Below are 25,749 nucleotides of genomic sequence, written 5' to 3'. Positions count from 1 at the left end.
ATCACAGCAATTAAAAAACAATTTTTTTTAAACCTTGCCCTTCTTTGAAAAAACTCAGAGTTATGTACAAGGTCCCTCATCTATCCTTACAGCAGCCTTGTAAGATATGTCAGGCTAAGGGAGAGGGATTGGACCAATGTCAGAGTTTCATGGCTGAGTGGGGATTTGATCCTGGGTCTCAAATGGGAGAAGAGCTGGTCTTGTGGTCGCAAGCATGAATTGTCCCCTTTGCTAAGCAGGGTCTGCTTTTGATTGCATTTGAATGTAAGACTACATGCCAGCAATATAAAATATTCCCCTGAGTGGATGGGGCCACTCTGGAAAGAGCATCTGCATACTTGCATGCAGAAAGTTCCAAGTTTCCTCCTTGGCATCTTCAGATAGGGCTGGGAAAGCTTCCTGCCTATAACCTTAGAGAAGCCACTGCCAGTCTGTGTAGACAATACTGAGCTAGATGGACCAATGGCCTGACTCGATAGAAGGCAACTTCCAATGTTCCTCTGTTCCTCCCAAGTCCTAGTCTAACCCTCTAACCACTATACCACACTGGCTGATCCACAGGTAAATCCAAAGGTAAATGTTAGCTGCCCGCCTGCTAACTCAGACAAGTGGTAGGACCTAACCACCTTAATCTGCATCATCTTTGTAGCCTGCAAGCAAGAATACTGGGCTGATTTCAGCTTCTCTGTAATACCACCACTGCAAATACTTCTGAGTGGCATTACGGTTTCTAGCCCAGCAAGGGTCAAGGGACAGAAGGAGAACATAGGCTCCCAATCTGTCTCTTTAAAGCTGTTGAATCAATTCATTGCTCCAAAAAGAAAAAGCCACTAGCCTGATCCAGGTATTATGCTGTACAAGTGTACAGATGTCTATACACTCATACATGTGTCTGTATGAATGACTGTATCTGTGTTCATTTTAAAAGTGAACCTGGATACAGATAGGGAGGTACAGGCCAGCTTGATTCGAACTGTGGTTCAAATAGAACTGGCCCGGTTCAGCTGGTCTGAGTTTGAACTGGACTGGCCCTCCAAAGGGGGGTTCTGGTCCAAATCTGGACCGGACCAGCCCCAGTTCTAAATGAACCAGTCCAAATGGGTTCATGGATATACTTGTTAAGGGGCATACAGCAAGGATCCCCCTTTACAAGTAAAGGGGCATTCTCTATTCTAAGGCGGGGGTGGGGGGGAGAGAAAGAGGTGATGTCTCCACACCTCCACCACTGATATGGTAGAAAGTACCCTTTCTCTCCCCCCACCTGGCCTCAGGAGTATAAGGAATGACCCTTTACTTGTAAAGGGGAATCCTCGCCAGATTCCCTTTTACAAGTATATCCCCAAACCAGCCCGTGAACTAGTTCATCTGGACCCGGAACTGGACCAGGCCAGGTTGGTTCGAATCCAGTTCAGATTTGAACCGAACCAGTCAAACCAGTTCCACACACACCCCTCGATACAGGCCCTTCAAATGCATTGTACAGATAGGAAGTGTTCTTCTGTACTTATGTTCAACATAACTTGTGAATGACTATTTGTGTACAGATCTGTACCTATGTACACTGTACACTCATTGCACAAGTGTTGAGCGTAACATGTGAATGGGCATACTGACTCAACCATTTACTTTCAGAGATATTCACCCTCAAAGTCAATTTGCAATTAGGCCAAATGTAGCAGTCCTCCTTACCAGCTTTCTTCAGCTTCTGAAAATTATCACAGAAAACCTAATCAGTTTTAAGCTGCCACAAATGGTTACTGAGAAAATCCATCCATTATATTGCTTTGCCTTAAGGTTTTCTCAATTAAATACTCTTTTTTCTTAAAAGGGGTAGTTCTTGATGGTGAAGCAAGATGCTCTCCAAAAAGCCTGTAAAAGCCATTTATTTTTTTAGGGGAAAGAAAAGGAATCCAGTAGAGCCTTTCCCCCACCAACTCTTCTAAGCAGTGGGGTGGAGGTGGGCATTCTTTTCCCCACTCAGGTTTGACATTGATGTTTTTTGTTTGTCAGGATAGAAATAGTTTTTATAGATTTATGAAGAGGCGAGCTGACTGACTGCTTCACAACTAAAGAGCAATGTTCTTTCTAGAGTAATGGATAAGACGAGCAAAACCAGACAAAATCTGTCAACGTCAGTTTAACAAACAATATATCTATCCCACCTTCCTACTAGGTCTCTGGGCAATGAGCAACAGCAAGAATAAAGCAATCTAATAAACAAAACTGGGTTAGACAGACCATTAGATGGAGAATTTGATTTATTTAAATGTTACATGGTATCTCGCTTTAATATTAAATTAAATGTTACATGCTATCTCGCTCTACCAATCGGTAGCTCAGTGGAAGGGCATCTGCTTTGCATGTAAAAGGCCCCAGGTTCAGTCTCTTGCATCTCCAGACAAGGCTGCATAGACCATATGATCCCTGCAGAGCTATGACCAATCAGTGTTGATAATACTGAGCATTTGCTTCCACGCAGTTGGCCCCAGCTGTTGCAAACATTGGAGTTGCACGTGGGCCCCCATCACATCCCCTATAGCAGGGATTTTCAACGTTGGGTCCCCAGATGTTATTGGACTTCAACTCACATAATCCCCAGTCCCAGTGGCCTTTGGTTGGGAATTATGGGAGTTGGTCCAGTAACATCTGGGGACCCAACATTGAGAATCCCTGCCCTAGAGTCTCCTAAGGTGATGGCTTTATGAGTTAGGATTCCAGCTCCTGCCCCCAATGATCACCAATCTCATTTCTGAATGTGAGAGCATCAATATGAAGTCTTGGCAGAAAATTTGACGTTCATATAGAGAGCAGGCAGGTCTTCAGATATCCCAGTCCCAGGATGCTTAGGGCCTTAAAGGTCAAAACTAACCCTTTGAACTGTGCTTGGAAATGGACCAGTAGTCGACTGACAAAATATGATCAAATCTACAGGTCCCAATTAATAACCGAGGAGTATACTGACCTGTCCCCAAATGGTTTTCAAACACTCTAACAGGGACATTACTTATAATGGTACTAGAATGTTTTCCTAAATATCTGTAGCTCAGTTTGAGGCTCTGTTTCCTCAGATACACAGGTGGCCATCTTGGTTACTTGGTTAATATGTGAGAATAGAAGGGAAATGGAAGCAAACAGGAAGTAAGCTAAGGTAGTGCTTATCCTGAGAAAAACATCGCACAAGATTTGAAAATCACACAAGCCAGAAAATGATTATTTTTGCATACTACATTTTTTTTAAAAAATCCTATACAGGATACAGAAATGTCTTGAATTCACCTCTAGTCTCACAGGCAAGATGCCTCTAAATACCAGTTGCAGGGGGGTAACAGCAGGAGAGAGGGCATGCCCTCAACTTTTGCCTGTGGGCTTTCCAGAGGCATCTGGTGGGCCACTGTGAGAAGCAGGATGCTGGACTAGACAGGCCTTGGGCTGGATTGACTGATTGCTAAATTTGTATACCGCCTTTCACTAAAACAATCTCAAGGCAGTTCACACAGAAAAATTAAAACAGGTCTATAAAAATGATACAATTAAAATATCAAACTATGTTTGAATATAAAAACATAGATCTGACTAAAAAGATTTTAAATACAAGCACAATATAACCATACAAAATACAAAGCAGCAGCAGCAGCAGAGACAATCATATAGATAAAAGATAAGATAGATAAAATCCGAGCTTCTGCATTTGCACTAGCTGCAGTTTCTGAATATTCTTCAAGGGCAGCCCCACGTAGAGCTCATCACATTAATCCAGCCGTGACGTGACTAAGGCATGGGTAACTGTGGCCAGATTTTCTGTCTTGGGTTCAGCTTGATCCAGCAGGGCTGTTCTTATGTTTTTAATTCATAAGGCAATGTGCGGCAGTTAAGTAACTTGTGGCTCATTAAACCGAACACAAACTAATAGTCACAGATCATAGCCTTCCAGGAGAGTTCCCAGACGGCGATTTTACTTTAACCATGGAAAGGCAAATGTGCGTTCACATATCATCCAGCTTTGCATTGAAGTCCCCACGAACTATCAGGAAGCATTCCATACACGATTCGGGTTTTTCATCGCTCATTAGTGGTTAGCCCAATCCTTGTCCGAGGTTTTAAAAAATCCATTTTTTGCATTGTTTAGGCAGATTCAAAATATCCGTAACTCGCAGCACTTTAACCCCTCTTAATGCGGTAAAGTCTGCTGTCTGGGAAAGCTCCTGGTGATTGACAAACATCCCTTTCTTTTCAGCCGGAGACAAATAGCTCCTGGTAGGCCTCCATTTGTGGCTGCTGGCTTGTGTTCAGCATGGTAGGCTGCACCTCGTGCAGGCCTGCTTTCGAAAAAGGCCCTAAAGGCAGAACACCTCCTTGAACATGATTTGCTGGCATGGGAAGCTGCCATGTGATTGCCACACATAGAGAGACAGATGGTTTCACCAAGTTTGGTGACTGTTCTTTGCCTTTGAAACCATCAGGTGCTCAAATGAGCCGGCAGCCTTTTTGACAGCAGCTGTCATGAGTGATCTCTGACTCGGAGAGTATGTTTCTGTCTCTTTGACAAACAGCGAATAACTTCCAATTAAAGAGGACCCTGGAAACTGGAAATTGGGTTTCTGCGAAGCTTTCACATTAGGTGAACAACTTTCCCCAACCCCAAACCCAGTCTCAACTAATTTTACAGACAGGTAATTTTATTTATTTGGTATTTCTCTGTGTAAACCGCCGTGAGCCAATTTTGAAAGGGAAGAAATCAAATTATTGTTATTATGAAACAAAGCAGGCCTACAAGAAAGAACAAGTCAAGATCCAAGCAGAAAAATGGAAAAATAAGCCACTGCATGGTCAATATAATCATTGTGAACCGCCAAGAGACACATGTGTGGGGCGGTATAAAAGTGCAATCAATCAATCAATCAATCAATCAAATATTTGCACAATATTACTGGAAAATCAGACATCACCAAGACCTGGAAATGGCTTAAGAATGGCAACTTGAAGAAAGAAACAGAGGGTCTAATATTGGCTGCACAAGAACCAGTACTACGAACAAATGCAATAAGAGCAAAAGTCGAAAAATTCACAACAAACAGCAAGTGCCGCCTTTTTGTAAAGAAGCAGATGAAACAGTGGACCACCTAATCAGCTGTTGTAAAAAGATCGCACAGACTGACTACAAACAGAGGCATGACAAGGTAGCAGGGATGATACACTGGAACGTCTGCAAAAAATACAAGCTACCTGTAGCCAAACATTGGTGGGACCATCAAATTGAAAAAGTTGTAAAAAACGAAGATGCAAAAATATTATGGGACTTCCGACTACAAACAGACAAACATCTGCCACACAATACAGCAGATATAAATGTAGTTGAGAAGAAAGAAAAACAAGTGAAAATAATCGACATAGCAATACTTGGGGATAGCAGAATAGAAGAAAAAGAAATAGAAAAAAATCACCAAATACAAAGATTTACAAATTGAAATTGAAAGGCTGTGGCAGAAAAAGACCAAAATAATCCCAGTAGTAATTGGCGCTCTAGGGGCAATTCCAAAACAACTTGAAGAGCACCTCAGCACCATAGAAGCCACAGAAATCACCATCAGCCAATTACAAAAAGCAACTTTACTGGGAACAGCCTATATTCTGTGATGATATCTATAGTAACAGCAACAACATTGACAATAAAATTCAGCCATCCCAGGTCCTTGGGAAGGACTCAATGTCTGGATAAAACAAACCAGTCAATAACACTTGTCTGACTGTGTAAACAACAACAGCAACAACAACAACAATTGGTGGCAGGTAGAACTGGACTGCCAAGGTGCCTGCTAACAAGTATAGCAGGTCACAGAGGAAGCAGGGAAGCATACAGAGTTCAGTTTATCTTCCAAACCATTTTCTAAAGAGTACTTTCCTTTCATTTGTATGTGTCGAGGTACGTCTACCCTGCCTTTCAGCCCTAACAAGGCCTCAGAATACGGACTTGTTTCTTGGTGTTAAGGAAGGGAAAGCAAGCAAGCAGTTTATCTCATTCCAGTGTTGCACCTGGCCCCTAAAATATCATTTCAATAGAATTAGCCTACATAAACTCAATTTTTGACAATGAAAAATTCAGAAGCAGCAGGTCTGAAGGAAGACAACAAGTTTCACAGGAGCCTCCTGATTTGGTTTATCAGGTTTATAATAATGTTTCATATTTCTAGGGTCACAGAAAAAGAAAATATAAACCAACGTTCTTATTTGCTTTCTTCCATTTTGGTGACTCACTTCAAACAATGTGAAACTAACTGTGAAAGTAATAGGAGGTAGTGAGGCTCTGAACTGTCTGACTCAGGCTTTTACCCCTGTGTCTGTCTGCTCTGTGTATCACTCGCATGGGGATCATTAAATGAGTTAGATGATTTCATAAACCACTGGGCCTGGATATTTAAATGCTTAAAAGCTGCAACAGCATATGGTTACCATATCTTCAAGAGTGTGTTCCCTCCAATAAAAATTTTGGAATATGCGGAGATGACAAAACTTACAGCACTATTAAGAGATCAAAACTTGGAATGTTTTAAAGAAGATTGGAAACCATTTTTGTTGTCTCTAAAGAATTACTTTCCTACTATGGACTTGACAGCAGGGTTTGAAATTTAGTAAAAATCGCAGGTTGGTTAGATTAATTATGTTTGTAAGGGTTTGAATTTATGTTTTGAATTATTATTTCAGCAAGGGTAAACTTTATAGTTGATGATTCACGAAGAAATGTGAGCGGGAAGTCCACCTTTTTTGTGTGTCTATATTTGTAATGATTGATAATATTACTATTGTTAAAATTAATAAAAATTGAATTTGGGAAAGAAAGAAAAGCGGGGGGGGGGAGAGTGTGTTCCCTCCAGAACTCTATTGGTGGAGTTACTGGCTCGTGTCCTTTACAGCAAGACGCTGATCTGACCTCACCTGTCACTTAGGTTTGCTTGCTGCTTCCAAGCTCCATTAAGCTCTTCCTGTATGGTTTGTCAAGGCAGGGAGCCTCTCTGGCTACTAAGGAGTGTGTGAACCCATTCCCATTGCAACTCCCATTGGGCATGATGGGAGTAGCATGTGACCACACACTACTTAGTAGCCACAAAGACTCCCTGTCTTTGCAAGCCATGCCAGGGGTGTTTAACGCGGCTTGGAAGCAGCAAGCATGCCTGCCACTTAGACTGACGGCTCACTGCTCAGTATATGAGCCACTGATTCCAGCTTCTCCCCCTGTTATGTCTATAGCCCTATTCAAACAACATATAGCTCTATATGTTGCACTGGCATTCAGGTGTCTGTGCTGAAGGCAGATAAACCAGCACAGATGTTCAGAATCAACATGTACACCTTCCAACACTTGAATGGGAAATTGTGTACACTGGGAGAGTGTAAGCACTTGAGTTCTGAGTGTGTTTTCAGGCTGTGCATGTGTGCGTGTGCATGCAGGGGGAGGACTTATTGGAGCAGAGCACGGTGGTGGTGGTGGTGGTAATGGGTGGATGGAGAAGACAGCATAGAAGTGGGCAGCCCCATTGGCATAAGCTGGAGACTTCAAAGGATGATCTTGCAAGAGGTCCTTTTGCAGCATCCACAATGTCTCCTCCAATCACTCTCTGCACAACACAAATGGCTGTCTACTGGGCTAATTTTCAGTGCACCTGATAATGCACTGGAGGAGAGGTCTATCAATGACTACTAGTTGAAGGGCTATAGGCCACCTCCAGCCTCAGAGGCAGGATACCTCTGAATACTAGTTGCAGGGGAGCAATAGCAGGAGAGAGGGCATGCCCTCAGCTCCTGCCTGTAGGCTTCCAGCGGCATCTGGTGAATCACTGTGTGAATCATCACCAGATGGAGAAAAAGAAATTGGGGTCAGAGGGCAGGTGACATGACAAATTGATTCATTTTAAAATTCAGATGCAGCCCCTTTGCAAGCTCAATCTGCAGTTTTGCGATGAGGAAGAGAGGGAGGGAACTGGGCTTGCTTGGAAGAGTGTTTTCCCAGGTCTCGACTGCCAGAGAAATGAAATGTGTGAGACAAGTGGGAGAGGGAAGTGGGACTTGCGGATGACAGTAACTTCTGCACAAAGAAAAAATATGTTGCACTAGTCAGGATTAGCCAGAGCTTCCTGATCTGTACATTGGTGACCTTTGTGGTGAGTCAAGAGAGGCTGGAGAGAAAAGGATGAAGGGGGTAGCATTTGTCTTCTGATGTCCTAGCACCATTCCACCCCTCAGTTCTCCCTGACCTAGCCAGGCTATCAATACTATCAGGTCAGGCTTGGATCTTTGCTTTGGCAATAGTAAATGTCTGGCCTTACTTGTGTGCCTTCCTTAGTCTTGTTCCAGACATCCCTGCCTACCCTTCTATCCCTACCTGCCTCCACACATCTACACATCCTCCCTCTCTCCTTCCTTCAACTTCTCTGCTGGCATCCTGCCCCAGCCCCATTAGGAGGGATTTCTTGGCTCAGGCCCTAGCCTGCAACTGACCTCCTCTTCACTGATTATCTTCTGGATCTGGACCATAGCAGATTTTTCTCCTGGCAGGACTCATATTTCAGCTCCTTGCATGTTTAGCTTCCTAAGGCCATACACTATCAGCACTGAAAAGCAGCCTCCAGACCTTGACTGTGATCCCTATGAAGAGCCCGTGTTGAAAAGTTGCAGGTGCTCCCTTGTAACCCAAAGGGCAGATGTCATGTTCATCTTTAGAGAAGCAGAGCTTCATCTTTCCCTTAATAGGGATAACTTGCTAAGAGTATATCTGTTCCCTGGCTTTCCCCCCCACAACGGAGGGGGTCCCCCAAATCTTTCACTCCGGAAATGAGGCACGGCTCCCTTTTAAAAATGTGGAACCAGACACAAAATGTGCAATTCCAAAAAAGAAAAGAAAAAAGGTGAAGTTCTAAAAGAACATTTGTGTAGTTCAAATATTCAAGTAATGCAAAAGTTGTATTATGTTAGAGAAGATGTAAAAGTGGCTGATAATAAGAAAAGTAAAGTTAGTGGTCCAGGTTCCTTTAGAATCCAGACCTTGATCAAGCAGAGGGTCTGCATTCTAGAAAAGCCTAGACTACTCATTTTATTTTTCTCATTGTTACCAGTCACATTTTACATTTTTTAATATTTGCAAACCCATTTCTCCTCCATCGTAAATGTGGTACACCAGAATAACTTATTCAAAACCAAGTAGCGGCAACCAAGAGCAAAGGATAGACTGTTTATTAACCGAGTTCTCTTGCTAGCTGCTTCACTCAAACTTGTGTAAGTAACACTGAACAAGAAAGATAATATTGTACTTGAGATTAAATGAAAGCAGGTCTACTGGGTCAAACTAAATAATTGCTTTTGTGTGTATATTGTATGTGGGTGGCTGTTTTCCCTTCCACCAGCAAATGGCAGTCAACTTTGTCCTTAGGATCAGATTCAGCAAAAGATTGCTTGTTAACTGCCTGGTGCTAAAAGACTTGATTTAAAAGGAAATCCAATACCACCTAAATTTGGTGGGAACCAAAGAGATCTGTAAAGTCAGAGGAATACAATTTGCATAGTTTCTGGGCATTCCCTCAGGTTGGCAACAAAAAGCAGAATTAAGTGTATTCCCAATATATTCACATGCTCCTTTGGAGAAACAGTAGTAACATTTTACCAGCCTTAAAAAATGTCATCTTCTCTGCATGTTTAAATTGTTTGTATAATCGTTCCTTCCCAACTGGTCTATATAGTTATTAAAGGGAAGAAAAAAACCTGCTTTATGCTTTGATCCAGACATTTGTAGAATATGGGTAAACCATATTCTCTGATATAAAATCTATACCAAACCATGTGTGTGAGAGAGCAGGGGGGAGGGAATGGAATTGATTTGGAAACTTCCAATTACACTTTTAAGTTACAAGTGAACATTCCTTTCATATGAACTATGCATTGGCTCATGCCAAATCCTAGAGAAGAAGAGTACAGTAAAGGGAAATAGTAGATTATTTCACACATGCATTCTGTGACCAATGCTACATTCTGCATTTTCTCTGTACTCCCAAAAAATAGCAGTTTGCATACAACCCTGGCCACTGTATTCTGTTTCCATAAATAAGCCCAGCTCATTTTTGAGATTCTCTATTGCAATCCAGTGTCATGTCTGCTGAATTGTGGTAGAGGAGCACTGAGATTTATTGACCATCAAACAAGAAACTGCTGTTGACTTCATCTGGCTCTGCACTACCGGCACTGCCGGCTAGGAATATCATTCTTCCACTCCAAGACTGTGACCATAAATACCCACGCTCGTTCTTTGTTCAGCTTGCCAGGGGAAGCTGAACAAACAGGGGTTGCTGAACAACAGGGGGGCGGGAGGACAATTTACTTCTTACCTTTTCTTAATGATGCTGGGATTTGCAGTTACCAGCTGAGTTTTGGACCCAACATCCTTGCTATATTCACTGGAGAGTGGAGGAAGGTTGCATCTGAAAGAAGCAGAAGTATACGCAATATTTTTTAAAGCTTCTATTTTTCTTTTCTTTTCTATGAAATATGAAAAAAATTACAAGCTTTAAACCATATAATAAATATAGTTGCAAACATTATTAATACTATCTACAAGAGATATGTAAATTGTACCTAAACTTCATGAAGTCAATCAGGGACGGCCCTTTAATGAGGCAAGGTGAGGCCGTTGCCTTAAGTGGCAGTATTGGGACACCAGCAGGGCACAAGATGCCCCCCGTACCACTGCCATCAGAGCAGCACTTTGAGACCAGCCTGACTATTTTATAACTGCTTCCCTCATAAACACAAAGTGATCTTAGGTAGATTTAATTAAGACTTCATTCAGAAAATAGCTCCAGTTTCTCTTTCTCCTTTCCCTCTCTTTTCTTTCTGACTCCATCCCACACAAGCTCCATAGGATCCCCCCCGGGACAAACTTCTCAACAACACAACATACAAGATTACAACACATCCCTCCCCTTTATTGAATTTAATTAATTTAAAATTAATTCTGAGCCAGAGGCTGAAGAAGGGAAGAGGGAACATCTTGGGCAAGGCAGTGACTGTGCTTTGGCTTCTGCCCCACCTTTTCTCCAGGTGTGTACCATCTACCATCAGCCTCTGCTGCTTTGAAGCTCAGGCTGAGCCAGGGGTGTGAGCCTCTTGGCAAGAGCACAAGGGCTCTCGTCCTTGTGGCTCTCAGCTGTGGGGCGAGCTGCCTGGGACCCTGAAGATCTTTTCCTCCTGCCTTGAAGATCCATCTTCCTCCAATCAAGAAGTCAGCAGAGATTGTATAAGTCTGGTCCTGGTTTTAAATTAAGCCAAGAAGCTGTGGTGGGTTAGTCTGGGGGGATGTGTCTGGGAGAGCGAAAAAGTGGATCTGGAGTGGGGGCAGCAATATCACGGGTAGCGGGCAGAGGGAGGTATGGAGATGGAAGTTGGGCAGGCCGTTACAGAGGAAAATGGTCCAGGCAATTGAGGCCTGTTCCTTTTTCCAGCCCTTCTCCCAATCCTCTGACCCTAGGGAGCTCTGAGAACACTCCTTCAAGGATTAGGGTGCTGCTGCTGAATGCCTGGTCAGTTAACATAAAAACATCTCTCATCCACAATTTGATTGATTCCGGTCCTTTCCTGGGGGGAGGGTCCAGAAGGTGGTGCTGGGGGACTACTGCTCGGCCCGTGGCTGTTGGCCTGTGGGGTCCCGCAGGACTCGGTCTTGTCCCCCATGCTGTTTAACATCTACATGAAGCCGCTGGGAGAGGTCATCCGGGGATTTGGACTGAGTTGTCAGCAATATGCGGATGACACTCAGCTCTATCTCTCCTTGTCATCTGATCCTAGAGAGGCGGTGGATGTCCTGAATCGGGGGCTGGAGGCCGTGATGGGTTGGATGTGGGCTAACAAACTGAAATTGAATCCGGATAAGACGGAGGTACTGTTGGTCAGTAGGAGAGCCAATCAGGATGAGGAGATTTTACCGGTTCTGGATGGGGTTGCACTCCCCTTGAAGGAGCAAGTACACAGCTTGGGGGTACTACTGGACCTGGCTCTGCTTTTGGAAGCTCAGGTGGAGGCGGTGGCCAGGGGTGCCTTTGCACAGCTTCGGCTGGTGCGCCAGCTGCGTCCCTTTCTCGAGAAGGCAGATCTGGCCACAGTTACCCATGCCTTAGTCACGTCGCGGCTGGATTACTGTAACACGCTCTACGTGGGGCTGCCCTTGAAGAATATTGGAAACTGCAGCTAGTGCAAAATGCGGCAGCGAGGGTTTTATCCGGAGCTGCCCGTTGGGAACATAACACCCCCATTTTGAAAGAGCTGCACTGGCTACCGGTTCGTTTCCAGGTCCAATTCAAGGTGCTGGTTTTGACCTTTAAAGCCCTAAACGGTTTGGGCCCGGGGTATTTGAGGGCCCGCCTGCTCCCAAGGGTTGCTACCCGCTTGACAAGGACATCTGAGGGGGCCCTGCTCTGGGTGCCGACAATGAGGGAGGCCTGGCTGTCGAGGCCTGGCTGTCAACAGGGCCTTCTCTGGTGCTGCTCCTAGACTCTGGAATGCTCTCCCAGTGGCCATTCGTTCCTTGGACTCCATCACAGCTTTTAGAAAGCTTTTAAAGACTTGGCTTTTTACCCATGCTTTTACATACTCGTTTTTTACTGCTGCTTTTATGTGTTTTTATCTGTTGTCTGTTTTTTATGCTTGTTTTTAGCTTGATGTTTTTACTGCTTTTTATTGTATGTTTTAATTCTTGTAAACCGCCTTGGGGTTTTCTTTTAACGAAAGGCGGTATAGAAATGTAAAAACAAACAAACAAACAAACAAACAAATAAATAAATAAATAAATAAAAATAAAAATCATTGACAAAGTCTTAAAGACTTTAAGGTGGCCTCCTGTCATACACACGTCTCCTTATTCTTGGGTTCTCTGGCACAGGAACTGTTAAGGATTTGTTTCCTGGTACAGAGGATTGTCCGTCAATTTCACCAGCCTCCTCTGTGAGATCAAAGCTGGAAGTAAGATCAAATTCCTCTTCAGTTCCTCTATGGAGACCAGACTCCCTTCCCTCTTTTCTCATAGTATGTATGTGTGAAAATCTCAAACTGTTCCATTTATTTCCATCATCCAATATGACAGAATCTCTTTGGAATTTGATTATTTGTTTTAGTCCAGAATATCGGGATAATCCCTTTCTCACTTTATAAGGCAGCCATACTCGAAGAAAGTCCCCCAACTAAAATGTTTGGTGTTTCACACCCCATTTCTGATCCGCATACAATTTATATTTTTTATTGTTCTCCTGTACCCGATTGCGAATTTCAGCATCCTCAGGGTGAAATGGCATGGAAAATCCAAAGAAGTGAGAGCCAGGCATTAAGCTAAGGCTGATTTGATAGTGTGAAAACTAGCCTTGCAGGATGCATCCCAGTTAAATGATAAATTCACACACACACACACACACACACACACACACACACACACACTGGAGCAACTTTTAAGGCAAAAAACACTGTCTAACAAATTTAGAGTAATACTCATAGAGGCTGTTCTCACAGGCAGCCTAGCCCAGCCTAGCCTGGGCAAGGCGACTCATGTGGAGCACCGGAATCCATGTGAATCACCTGAATCAATTCAGTTTGAATCGAGGGTGATTCTCCTTGACCCCAAACTGGGCCCTTTATTTTGAGGGTGATTCATTTTGGGGTTGAATCTGCTAATCAACACCAATTTGAACTGAATTGATTTGGCGGTGAATTGATTTGCACACCCCTACTCAACCGTCCTATGCTAGTGCAACGTCCTTGGACAAATACAGTGTTAGGATGTCAGCTACTGTCATCTGATGTGACTGTTTTCTGGGCTACTCCTTGAATTACCGCCCTTCCTCCTTTATACCATGATTTCTCAGTTGTGAGTACAAATTTTTCAACTAGTCTTGAGAAACTATTTTAAAAAATAACTCAAGTATGTTTTTTTCACCACGGTATTTCTTCTCGCAGATCATGGAACACAAAGAACCTGGTTGAGCTTCCAGATGGTAAGTGCATAGGAAACCAGCTGCCAGTTGAAACCCCACTGGCTTTCAGTCAATGCAGCAGAGCTGGCCTGCTGACTGCCTGTGTGCATTCTCATGGCACCAGAGCTGCTCTGCCTTTTCATCCCATATGCCAGTCGTTTATATATGCAAGGGAGGTGCCCATCAAACAGTGAGGATATTTGTGGAAATGTAGCACCAGCCCATTCTCGGCTGACTTTGCTTCACCTTTATTGTCTGTTTCACCTGCCTTCTTTAGAGTGGCCACCATGTTTTCTTGGAAGGGCCTTCAAAAGCTACATGGCAATCAGAAATGTAACAGCTGCAGCCATCTACTAAAGTGGGGGTGGGGTGGCTACAAAATACAATACAAAATAATTTAAAAATCAGTTTTAAAAATCAAATTTAAAAATCAAAATTTAAAAGGCCTGAGTGAACAAAAAGGTCTTTACCCAGCATCTAAAAGAACAAAGTCATGAAGCCTGGCAAGCCTTACTGGGGAGGCTATTCCATAAAGAGGGTGCAACCACCAAAAAGGCCCTCTCCCTAGTAGCCACCCACTTCACCTTGTTTGGCAGGGGCACTTGGAGCAATGCCTCTGAAGCAGATCTGAAAGTCCAGATCGGGACATATGGGGCAAAGCGCTCTCTTAGGTAACATGGTCCCTAGCCATAGGGCTTTAAAGGTCAAAACCAGCACTTTGAATTGAGCCCAGAAATTGACTGGGAGCCAGTGCAGCTGATGAACACTGGCATAATATGATCAAAACATCCAGTCCCAGGTCATAATCTTGCAGCCCTATTTTGTACCAGCTGCAGTTTCTGGACCACTTTCAAAGGCAGCCCTGCATATAATGCATTGCAGTAATCTAAGTGAGAAGTTACCAGAGCATGAGTAACTGTGGGCAAGCTATCTGTTTCCAAATATGGATGCAGTTGGGAGTATCAGCCAAAACTGATAAAAGGCGCTCCAAGCCACAGAGGCCACTTGAGCCTCTAGTGAAAATGCTGGATTGATGAGCACCCCCATCTGGAACAGGCTGAACATCATTCACCCGGGCAGAGGAACCACTGACCAACAGTGCTTCTATCTTGTCTGGATTGAGTCTCAACTTGTTCACCCTCGTCCAGTCCATTACTGCATCCAGGCACTGATTCAGGACTGCCAATGCCTCACCTGAGTCTGATGAAAAAGAGAGATACAACTGAGTGTCATCCCCGTACTGATGACACCTCGGGCCAAATCTCCGATGGCCTCTCCCAGCAGTTTCATGTAGACGTTAAACAGAATAGTGGGGAAAGAATTGAATGCTGCAGAATCCCAAAGCATAACTGCAAACAGGTTGAGCAGGAATCCCCCAGCATCACCTTTTGGAAACAGGCCTTGCGGTAAGAGTGGAACCACCTCCATGCAGTGCTTCCCACACCCAACTTGGCCATCCTATCCAAAAAAGGATACCACAGTCAATGGTATCAAAAGCCGCTGAGAGGTACAAGAGAATAAATAGGATTGAACTCCCCCTGTCTTTCTCTCTCTGCACAGGTCATCCCACAGGATGACCAAAGCAGTTTCTGTTCCAAAGCTGGGCTTGAAGCCTGATTGAAATGGATCTAGATATTCTGTTTCCTCCAGGAGAATCTGGAGCTGGTCAGCCACTACACACTCCAGCACCTTGCCCAGGAAGGAAATATTGGCCACAGGCTTATAGTTTTATACATCCTCTGGGTCCAGACTGGCTTTCCTTAGGTTGGATAAAACTTCCTTCAGTGGAGCTATGAGCACTCTTTCTCTCAATGAAGCATTTAGAACCTGCTGGACCCAGCTAAAAATTCCCTCCCTACTAGATTTACTAAGCCATGATGGGCAGGGTGAAGCATGCACGTGGTTGGCCAAACTTGACTAAACTGCTTGTCCACATCCTCGGGCACCAATAATCGAAATTCCTCCAGCAAAACTGGACCAGGTGTTACTCTGGACAGCTCTCCCAATGACCCTGCATCAACTGTAGAGTCCAACTCATGGCAAATGTGAGTGACTTTTCCCTCATTAACCTGCTTGGGGACGTTCGGGGTGTATTTTAGATGCCTATTTACCCCGACTCTTTAATGGCAATTAATACTGTTGCATGATCCCCAATTCCCCACTTTCATGAAAAAAGAGAAGTGCCAGAGAACTTGGCTACTTGGGTACTAAGTGATACTTGGTTTCCTTCAGATGAGAGAGCTCTGGAGATATACAGTGTTATTGTGATATTTGCTGCATTTGTACAGGCAGAGCACAAATGGAAGCAAACAGACAGTCCTACAGGGCAAGAGATCCACGTTGTATCAGATCTTCAGAGAAAGATACCACTGCACTCATTCAGCCTTCAGCTCTCCACTCTCTCCCCACACCGACCCATTCACACATTATGTTCAACACATGCACAATCTGCGTATAGCATATGTGCATACAAATCTGTTTGACCATACAGTTATTAGTTATTGCCATGTTATGTTGAATGTACAAACATCAGTACACTTCCTACCTGTACCCTGAATTTCAGGGAGCCTGATCCCAGTTTCACTTTGAAAATGCATGCATATATAGTCATTCACACAAAAAACACATACAGATCCTGGAATGTATGTACAACATCATGTCTAAATAGGGCCTCTGTCTGACTTCAAACGGCTGATTCGACATGCAGAATCAGCCCTCTCTTAGCTGGGGCAGGTTGTGTCACTCAAGGATGCTGAGAAATGGTCTGAGAAAATTCTCAACTGTTTCTTATTATGAAATACCTTGAAATGTTCCCATGCAAAACACGCAAGGCCAAACTCTATGTGGCGTTAAGCCTGGTACAGGGTTGATGAGCTTGTTTTTAACTGCATACACAGCAGCTGTATCTGACAATCCCATCAGTCAAGAGAACAGCAGAGGAGTGAGTGAGTGTGTGTGTGTGTGTGTGTGTGTGTGTGTGTGTGGTGGTGTGGGGTAGCCCTACCTCCTGCTGTGATCTTGATTCATATCTGGAGGCCCTGCACATGCTGTTTAACGCAGAGGGAACACTCCCAATGGCATAAACTGGAACATGTTTTCCTTGATAAATAACATCTACACCACAGAGAATTCAAATCAGGACTGTGGCAGAGGATGGAGTGAACATACCCCACTTCTCACCATCACAGACCTGATCCACAGGGGCATGATCTGGCTGCCTTCCTCAGCTTAATTGGTTACCAGTCCATTCTGGGCTAGATTCAAGGTGCTCTACACGGCTTTAAAGCTCTACATGACTTAGGGCCAGGGTACCTGTCAGACAATATTCAACCATATGAACCTGCCCGGGCCCTCTGCTCGTCATTTCATGGCCCTGCCACTAACAGAGATAGGGCCTTTTTGGTTGTGGCCCCTCAGCTTTGGAACGCCCTCCCTGAAGAGCTCCACCATGCTCCCTTCCTTGGTGTTTTTGAAAAAAAATTAAAAACACATCTTTTTAGAGAGGCTTTTAAATGTTCTATCTACTGCTGATAGGTTCTTTAGTTTTTACAGTTCTCAGTTTTTAGCTTTCAAAATAACTTTACATTTGAAACTTTGTTTAAAAAAATTGTAATTTTAAATGTGGTTTTAGCCTGGTATTTTAACTTCACTTGTTTAACTTTATTAGTCTTATTTTACATTGTATCTGTTTTATTAATGTTGTGAACCACCCCAAGCAGTAGGGTACTGGAGGGGCGGGGTATATATATTTTAAATAAATAAATATTTATTTATTCAGGGCAGCTTCACATGATTGCCACCAAGCCACACACCTCTGGTTCCTGACAAGTGCGTGCTTCCAGAGGGCAAGTTGTGTGAGCCCATTAAACACCAGTTCCCACACCAGATCCTGAGATTCTACCAAGAGTCACCCAACTTCCATAACTGAGATTTGAAGTTGGGCACAGAATCTTTGTAGAATCTCAGGATCCTGGCATGGGAACTGATGGTTGGTAGGGTCACACAACACACCCACCAGGAACGTGTGCTTGCCGGGAACCAGAGGTTCCCAGCTTACTGATTTCATGGCAGTCAGATGAAGCTGCCCTCAGTTAAATTCAGCACTAGCAGGCTTAACGTCAGGAGTGGCCTGGTTTTCAGAGAGTCTGCCCATTTTCTACAACAATTCACTTCCGCGAAAGAAATCAGCCAACTATTCTGGGCCATTAAGAGCAATCTGCCTAAGAAAAGGAATTGCCAGCCAGCAGCTATAACCATATCGATCTGCTTTTCACTGCAATATGTTTCTGCTGTCATATATGACTTCAGGCTGACCTTTTAAAAATTGTTTCATTATTGGTTGTTTTGACTGTTTTGAATGGAACTTGAATGCTCTCCTAAAGGCCAATATGGGAGGAAGGACAAGAAAGTAATGTAAGAAAATTATACAGAATATAAGCCAAGGGCGGCTGCTGATATGACGGTTGCTTTCAGGAGAGCTGTCCATGGTAGTTCAGGAAGGACCCTCTGCAGCATTGCTGTTGGGGCTGCTTAGTTCGTACTGCCTGACCACTAGAACTGATCAGATGCTCCCTCAAGAGTCAGGAGCTTATTTAGGAGCTCAAAGAGCATCTGGGCTTCGAGAAGTGACACTGGTTTACTTTTACTTTGGAAACATGTGAATCAGGATGGTTCTCAGGGTTCACCCAGACGCTGACCCAGGGGAAACCAAATCAAAGGAAGAGGGGAGTACACCCCAGCTTGAACCCCTGACAACAGATCATCGATCTGACAGAGTCAGAGCAGCTGAAGTCACCTGCTCCTTTGGAGGAGTCCCAGAGCACTGAGAACCCAATGCCCACTGGTGCGGTTCTGGCCCTGACTCTAGAGCAGGCCTGCTCAACTTCGGCCCACCTGCAGATGTTGGCCTACAATTCCTATAATCTCTGGCTATTGGCTGCTGTGGCTGGGAATTATGGGAGTTGTAGTCCAAAAACAGCTGGGGGGCCTAAGTTGAGCAGGCCTGCTCTAGAGCTATCACCCTCAAGTCCCCAAGAACAGAAGCGATGCTGAGCCAGGGCTGATTCCTGGCTCCAAAGGAAGTCCAGGTGCCTGGCCACTTAGGGCATCCCTCCAAATGGGTCTACTTGGGAGGAGGAGGAGACTAGCTCGGGTGCATCTTCAGGAGGAGGGCTGTCCTAGGAGTCTAGCAAGGGGCAAGGTCCTTGCAAGACATTGTTTTCTGTTGCCAGAAAGGTGTACTACATACTTAAGTTTCTCCTCACAACAACCCTGAGAAATAGGTTAGGCTGAGAGAGAAGTGACTGGCCCAGAGTCACCCAGCAAGTATCATGGCTGAATGGGGATTTGAACTCGGGTCTCCCCGGTCCATGCTCACCCATGAAGCTCACTGCTCCTCAGTGTAGCCCACTTTTCAGGATTGTGGTTATACTAGTTAGCAGTGATGAATAAAAGCATTTAACACAATAACTAAAAACACATCGCAAAAGAGCAGGAAAGCAATAAGAAGAATAGGTAAGAACCTCAACAGGTAGCAAAGACCAGTTAGACAAGCCTGGGCAAATAAGAAGGTCTTACTGGAACTTAACACTCCAGGTACCAGGTGAGCAGCCCAGGAAGAGCATTTCAGAATCAGGACATCACCACAGGAAAGGTGAGCTGCTGGGCCTTTCACTGTAGCACAGCTGAACAGCAAGAACAGCCAAGCCATAAACATAATGCACACAGTTTTCAATGGGGGATGAAAACAAACCAATTGACAGTCACCCTTGAATCAAAGGAATATACGTCATATAGCATTTTTCTTATAGATTAAGAACAACTAACACCACCAATTAATTAGCAGTTCTAATAATAAACAAACATAAACACTCACAAATGATCCAACCTCAAACCCCTGTTACAGTGCTAATGAACTGTTGCAATTTCTATCACAATTCTTTCAGGCTTGTTACATTCTTTTCTTACTGTGTTTTTCCTCTTCTGGCTCAGGTCACTTTTTGTAAACACCATTCTGCAGTCTGCACCCTTCTTCCTCTCTTTGCCAGGTATTCCAAAAGAAATAGAAGCCTGCTTTATACTGAGTCCGACCACTGGTCAATCTAACTTAGTATTGTCTACACCAGGGATTCTCAACGGTGGGGCCCCAGATGTTATTGGACTTCAACTCCCATAACCCCCAGGCCCAGTGACCTTTGGCTGGGGATTATGGGAGTTGAAGTCCAATAACATCTGGGGACCCAACGTTGAGAATCCCTGGTCTACAATGACTGGCAGCAGCTTCTTCAAGCTTTCAAACAGGGGTCTTTCCCAGCCTTACATGGAGGTGCCAAACACTGAATCTGGGACCATGCATATCCAGTGCTCTACCACCAAGCTATAGCCCTACAGCAAAGGGCCCTTCTCCAAAGGAATTCTATGGCTTCAGAAGAGTATTACATAAACACATGATAACCTCTGCATTTGTGAAATGGGAGTCATCAGACAATCTTCTGCGTTATTTTTGTCTCTGCTTCTTGCGCTGAGGTTAGAATAGATTGCTTTCAGTTGTTTTCTGGCAGAGGGATGGTGGAAATCTCCTCCTGGGCTAATGCATCATTCAGAGCTGGGTGATGTGGATCCGAAGTTTGCAGATGCTGTGGCAGATCTCACTCTGAGATTTTATTCTGATTTTATATTAGCGTGTGTGTGAGTGTGAGTGTGAGTGAGTGTGTTTCCCCCCGCCTTGCCTGTGGGAATAACAAAGCATACCTGTGGCTGGTCCAATTGAGAACTGCTTCATGTTACAATTAAATGTAAGTCTGGCCTATTCACACGATGGGACAGAATCGGGCTAGTTTCGGCTAGCCTGATTTTGTCCCACCGTGGGGACCACTAGGCTTGGCTGCAAGCCCAATGGTTTCTGAGCGGGTAACCCGCTCAAGTAGCCCACCCCTTAAACCGGGTTTGCGGAGTGGTTTTGAGGATCATGAGTAGCTGCAGCGCGGCGCCGCGCCACGGCTACTCATGAGTAGACTCCTGGTGGAAGGCTGAAAAGCAGCCTTCTGGCTCGGGGGTCTCTCCAGTATGGCACACTGGAGCTTCCAGGGGCCGTGTGGCCCCCATATTCCCCAGCCCCTGGCAACTCTGTCACAGAGCCGGCAGTCATGTGGGCGGCCGATCCAGCTGCCCAGGCAGGTCTGCCCGATCGTCTGCGGGTAGAGCGGGCTTAGCCTGCTTTCCCCGCAAACCCGGACAAAGCAGGTCTCACTGATCGTGAGACCCGCCTCAATGTCTTTTTAAAAACTCAGTGAAGCTCCCCCAAAAAACTGTGAGGTCATTCACACAATCAAAAAATGTGTTCTACCCGGGACTGGGAGCTGTGTATGCTCCCAGTTTTCAGCTGTGTAGCTTTTCCTCTAACCTTCCTTCCACACAACCGAAAACTGGAAGCACACACAGCTCCCAAACCTGGGTAGAACATAGTTTTTGATTGTGTGAATGACCTCGTTTTATCTTTTCAGAGGACATGTGATTGTGGAAAGTTGGGGGTGAATTTGGCTCAGTTTAGAATGGAAGTAGGCCTTCAGCCAAGGGCGCACCAAGGGCGCCCGGATCACCCAGCTGCAAGGGCCCCCACACACAAACAAGGCCCCCTGAAACTTTCTTTGGGGGACCCACCCCACCAAAGCTCCAGTTTTTTTTGTTTAAAAACTCTTACCATGGCCAAAGGGTGGCTGTGGGGTGGGGAGCAGAGCAGTCCTTCGGGCTTGCGACCATCTCAACTGCGCAGGCGTGCCTCACAGTTGCTTCAAGATGCTGGCCTGAGCGGATGGGCTCAGCATCGTTCCTCATCACACCCCACCGCTGCCGGGGGAGTGGGGAGAAGGGAGAAGAACTGTTCCACTCCCCAGCCCCTGCAGCCACCCCTCAGCCATGGTAAGAGCTTTCAAACAAACAGAGCTTTGGCTGGGCGGGCATGGGGTGGCTCAGCTGCCGGAGGCTCCCGGCTCTGGCCATTTGGAGGCTCCCCCAAATCTTGGAGGACTGGGCCAGGTCCCCAAGGTCCGGAGGTTAGTGCTTCTCTGCCTTCAGGCCAAGAACAATTTCAACAAGGCTGAAGAAGTTCAGGTATACAAACCCAAACATGGTTCTCCAAATGAGATAGATGGAAGCACTGTGTCACCATGCAACTCTCTCACCCAACAGAACATACTGTAGGCAAGTTTTATTTGTGGAACTGGGACCAAGCTACAAAAAGAAAGCCTCTGTTGTCTAAGCCACAGGACCATGGATGGAGTATTGAAAATGAGAAGGGCACACTGAAGTGGTTTGATGAGGATCAAGTGCCCCATCTCCTGAAAACTTCATGTCTGCAGATCATGAGACCTCAGTGCAATCCTGTGACATTGTTGAAACAGAGAAACACATCCACAGTGATGGTGGAAATGACTATAGTGAAGAGCATGCATCCCCAAACTGCGGCCCTCCAGATGTTGCTGAACTACAACTCCCAGCATCCCTAGACACAATTTTTTGTGGCTGGGTATGCTGGAAGTTGTAGTTCAGCAACATCTGGAGGGCCGCAGTTTGGGGATGCCTGGTGAAGAGGAAGATGAATAATTGTTAAATCAGTTTCCTAGGTTCTTTTTTTTTTTTTTTTACCCTGTGTACCATTACCTCCATATACCATTCATTTGATTTAAAAAAAAAAAAAAACATCCACAGTGATGGTGGAAATGACTATAGTGAAGAGGAAGATGAATAATTGTTAAATCAGTTTCCTAGGTTCTTTTTTTTTTTACCCTGTGTACCATTACCTCCATGTACTATTCATTTGATTAAAAAAACAAACAAATAAATATAAAATGTGTATTCTTGTAGCAAAAAAATAAAAATCCTTTATTTGTGTATGTACTTTAAATAGTTATATCCCACCCCACTGATGCAATACTGCTTTGGGTGGTTCACAAAATTAGCAAAACAATAGAAAACAATGCCAAATTAGTAAAATTAATCAAAACTAAAAACAGACCTAGCTAAAACCAAAAGTAAAAGCTGAAAGTTAGGAAGTTTAAGAAGTTAAAAGACCACCTGATATAAGCTGGGTTTGGCTTTATTGCTGAGAAAGTTCATAATTTCAAAAATGATATGTGGATTTCCAGATCAGTACAGTGGGAGCTCTCTGCCCACGCACTCGCTTGCCCCTCCCCTTTTCTCCTCGAAAACATTCCAGCTGATCTGAACATGCTTCAGTACAGTGGAAGCAGTTATGGCCCTGAGCATATTAAATAGTCTGATTTGGGCTTGGCCCTATGTAAAGCACCAGATTGCACATTTTAAGATGCAGGAAGATCATCTCTACCAAGTGGTATCAGTTTCAGCCACATACCTTATGACATAATTCATGGCCCCCATTACCCCTTTTCGGAGCCATCTGAAAGAGGTTAAGCCCTAACAAAGTCATTCAGATTGGAGAGTTTGGAATCATGTACATTCTTCTCCTACAGCTACTACTTGTTGTATCCATGTACCTTATGATGTAGGTAATGGTCTGCAGAAGGCTTTGTGGGGGGGGGGCTTGCACCCCCTGAATGCCCCATCATCCGCTCATAAGACTGGCACTTTTGGAAATACCAGCACTCGTTTAACAACTCTAGATGGTCTTAACAACTAAGGTACAGCTTTTGTACCTTATTGAGCAAGGTGGGTTTTTTTGACACGGGCTCTTACAGTTGATGAAGTGCAAATGAAAAGGCTCTGAAAGGCCACGAAGTGAGGGAAATGGAGGGAGAGGTGCTGGCACAGCAGGGCCACTCTCTTACCGCATGACAAAGTCCGCTTGATCTATTTGTCTGCCACAGCCGCTGTTCTTCAGAATCCCACCGTTTCCCACTACTGAGCATTTCTTCAATGGCAGCTGGAACGGGGTCGCCTAGCAACAGAAAACAAGGCCTGTTTTTAATGGACATCACACAGGAGCTTTGTCTGAAAACCAGCTACACTTCATTAGGAATTTCAGGAGGAGAGAGTAACGTGCAGCAAGAAAGTGAGGGGCAGAGGATGGGAGACTACTGATTTTGAACAGTTTAAGTCTTTCCCCTTCATTGTGAAATCAGTGCATCTAATGCATTCTTTTTTCTCACATAAAGCAAACTACTACTTCTTTTTTTTTTTTTAAGGAAGTCCTTCCTTCCTTCCTTCCATCCAGTGGCTAACATCCTGACCAAATAACTCAAGGGAAGTCCCACTGAAATAAATAGGACAAGTTAGTCATGATTTCTGTTGAGTAATTTAATCAGGATATTTTTGTTCCACCTTTCTATACAAAAATCCACTGTGCTGGTCAACGACCGTAATAAAGATTATTATTATTATTATTACAAAAATCCACTAAAGTGGCATATAATAAAAACAATACACGTATTAAGAAGCATTATAAGAAAGCAATAAAATCAAAGCAGCAAACCACCACAGAAGAAATGGTTAAAATCAGCCAAGAAATCATATTAATCCTGCATGAATACAAATGTCTTTGCAGCCTGTCTGAAGAGAGGGAAAGCTGTCAGCGGACTCCTGGGAGAGCATCCTGTAACTGTGAGACCACCAATACACAGCCTTGCTCCCAGTATCCACCAACCACATCTACACTGGGTTTAAGATGGAGAAGAGCCTCCAGAGCTGATCTTAAGGCTTAGAAAGATCCATATGCAACCCCTAGAGTCACAAAAAATCTCCCCAGTAGCATCTGGTAAAAGAAACATGGGATGTGACATCATCACATTCTGAATTTCTTCACCTTTCCTCTTCCAATTCTTTAGACTGGTTCTCATGAGCATTAATTGGGTAGGACAAGCATCCTATCCAGCTTTGGAAGCCATGCGCACTTCCGATTCTTGGCTGTGTGTAAGTAAAATCCTAGGTAGGAGGAGAGGGAAGTGATCATGTTGGTGTCCTACCCAGCACGAGGCTCCCACATGATCACTTCCCACTCCTCCTACCTACGTTTTTACTTGCACACGATCAAAAATTGGGAGCGTGCATAGCTCCCAAAGCTGGGAAGGATGGTTGTCCTACCTAGTTTATGGTCATGAGAATAAGCCTATTGACTGCTGCTTGTAGAGGGTGTGGTAACTCTGGAACCAATAATTTTTTTCTACTAGTCATTACCAGGGAGCCACACAGGGGAGGGTTGTCCTAGACTTGGGGTCGCTTTTCTCATGCAATGCTCTTTTGCTGTGTTGGAAACAAGCCTTCCACAAATGGAAATGGCTTTCTGCTAGATAGGAAGGCAACTTTGGGTCCAAGGGTTAAGTTACCTACCTCAGGAATATCCACAATGAATCAAGAGGGATATAAATATATTAACTTGAACTGTTTCTGAACTATTGCTACTATGGTTGGCATGACTGAATTGTATATTAATACAATATCATGTTGTCAAGATCAGACCCAGATGTAAACACAAAAGAGGTCCCCTGTCCTGTCCCATCCCATCCACAGGAGCCTGCAGGGCAGGTTTTAGCACCACAGACAGCTCCAAGAGCACAAGTTGATCCAATAAGAAAGTAGACTGAGCTCTTTAAAAACTCTGAGCTGACACAACCCTCCAAGTTCCGCCCCTCTGTTTGGAGAATGGAAGCCTTAGAGGGGCAGCCTTCTGGCCCAGCATCTGGCATTCTTCTCCACTCCATCATAGTCCACCCAGCCTGTTGCCAGTATTAGCATACAGATATTGGGAAGTACAATAGAAAGGGAGGACCTGGCTCTTCAGGGG

General features: G+C 44.4%; 1 protein-coding gene across 1 annotated transcript in view; it reads right to left on the bottom strand.

Annotated features, from left to right (window-relative positions):
* The window catches only part of ST8SIA1 (ST8 alpha-N-acetyl-neuraminide alpha-2,8-sialyltransferase 1), a 121,985-nt gene that overhangs the window by 48,974 nt on the left and 47,262 nt on the right, over window positions 1-25,749 (bottom strand). The window contains exons 3-4 of the mRNA XM_053255501.1: window positions 23,798-23,907; window positions 10,368-10,460 (exon numbers count right to left, since the gene is read on the bottom strand). Coding sequence (XP_053111476.1) covers window positions 10,368-10,460; window positions 23,798-23,907 — 203 coding nt within the window. The remainder of the gene's footprint in view (window positions 1-10,367; window positions 10,461-23,797; window positions 23,908-25,749) is intronic.

The sequence above is a fragment of the Hemicordylus capensis genome, chromosome 5, assembly GCF_027244095.1.
Source record: "Hemicordylus capensis ecotype Gifberg chromosome 5, rHemCap1.1.pri, whole genome shotgun sequence".
Classification (NCBI taxonomy): Eukaryota; Metazoa; Chordata; class Lepidosauria; order Squamata; family Cordylidae; genus Hemicordylus; species Hemicordylus capensis.
The sequence above is the reverse complement of the archived record's forward strand: the minus strand, read 5'-3'. Positions and strand labels throughout refer to the sequence as shown.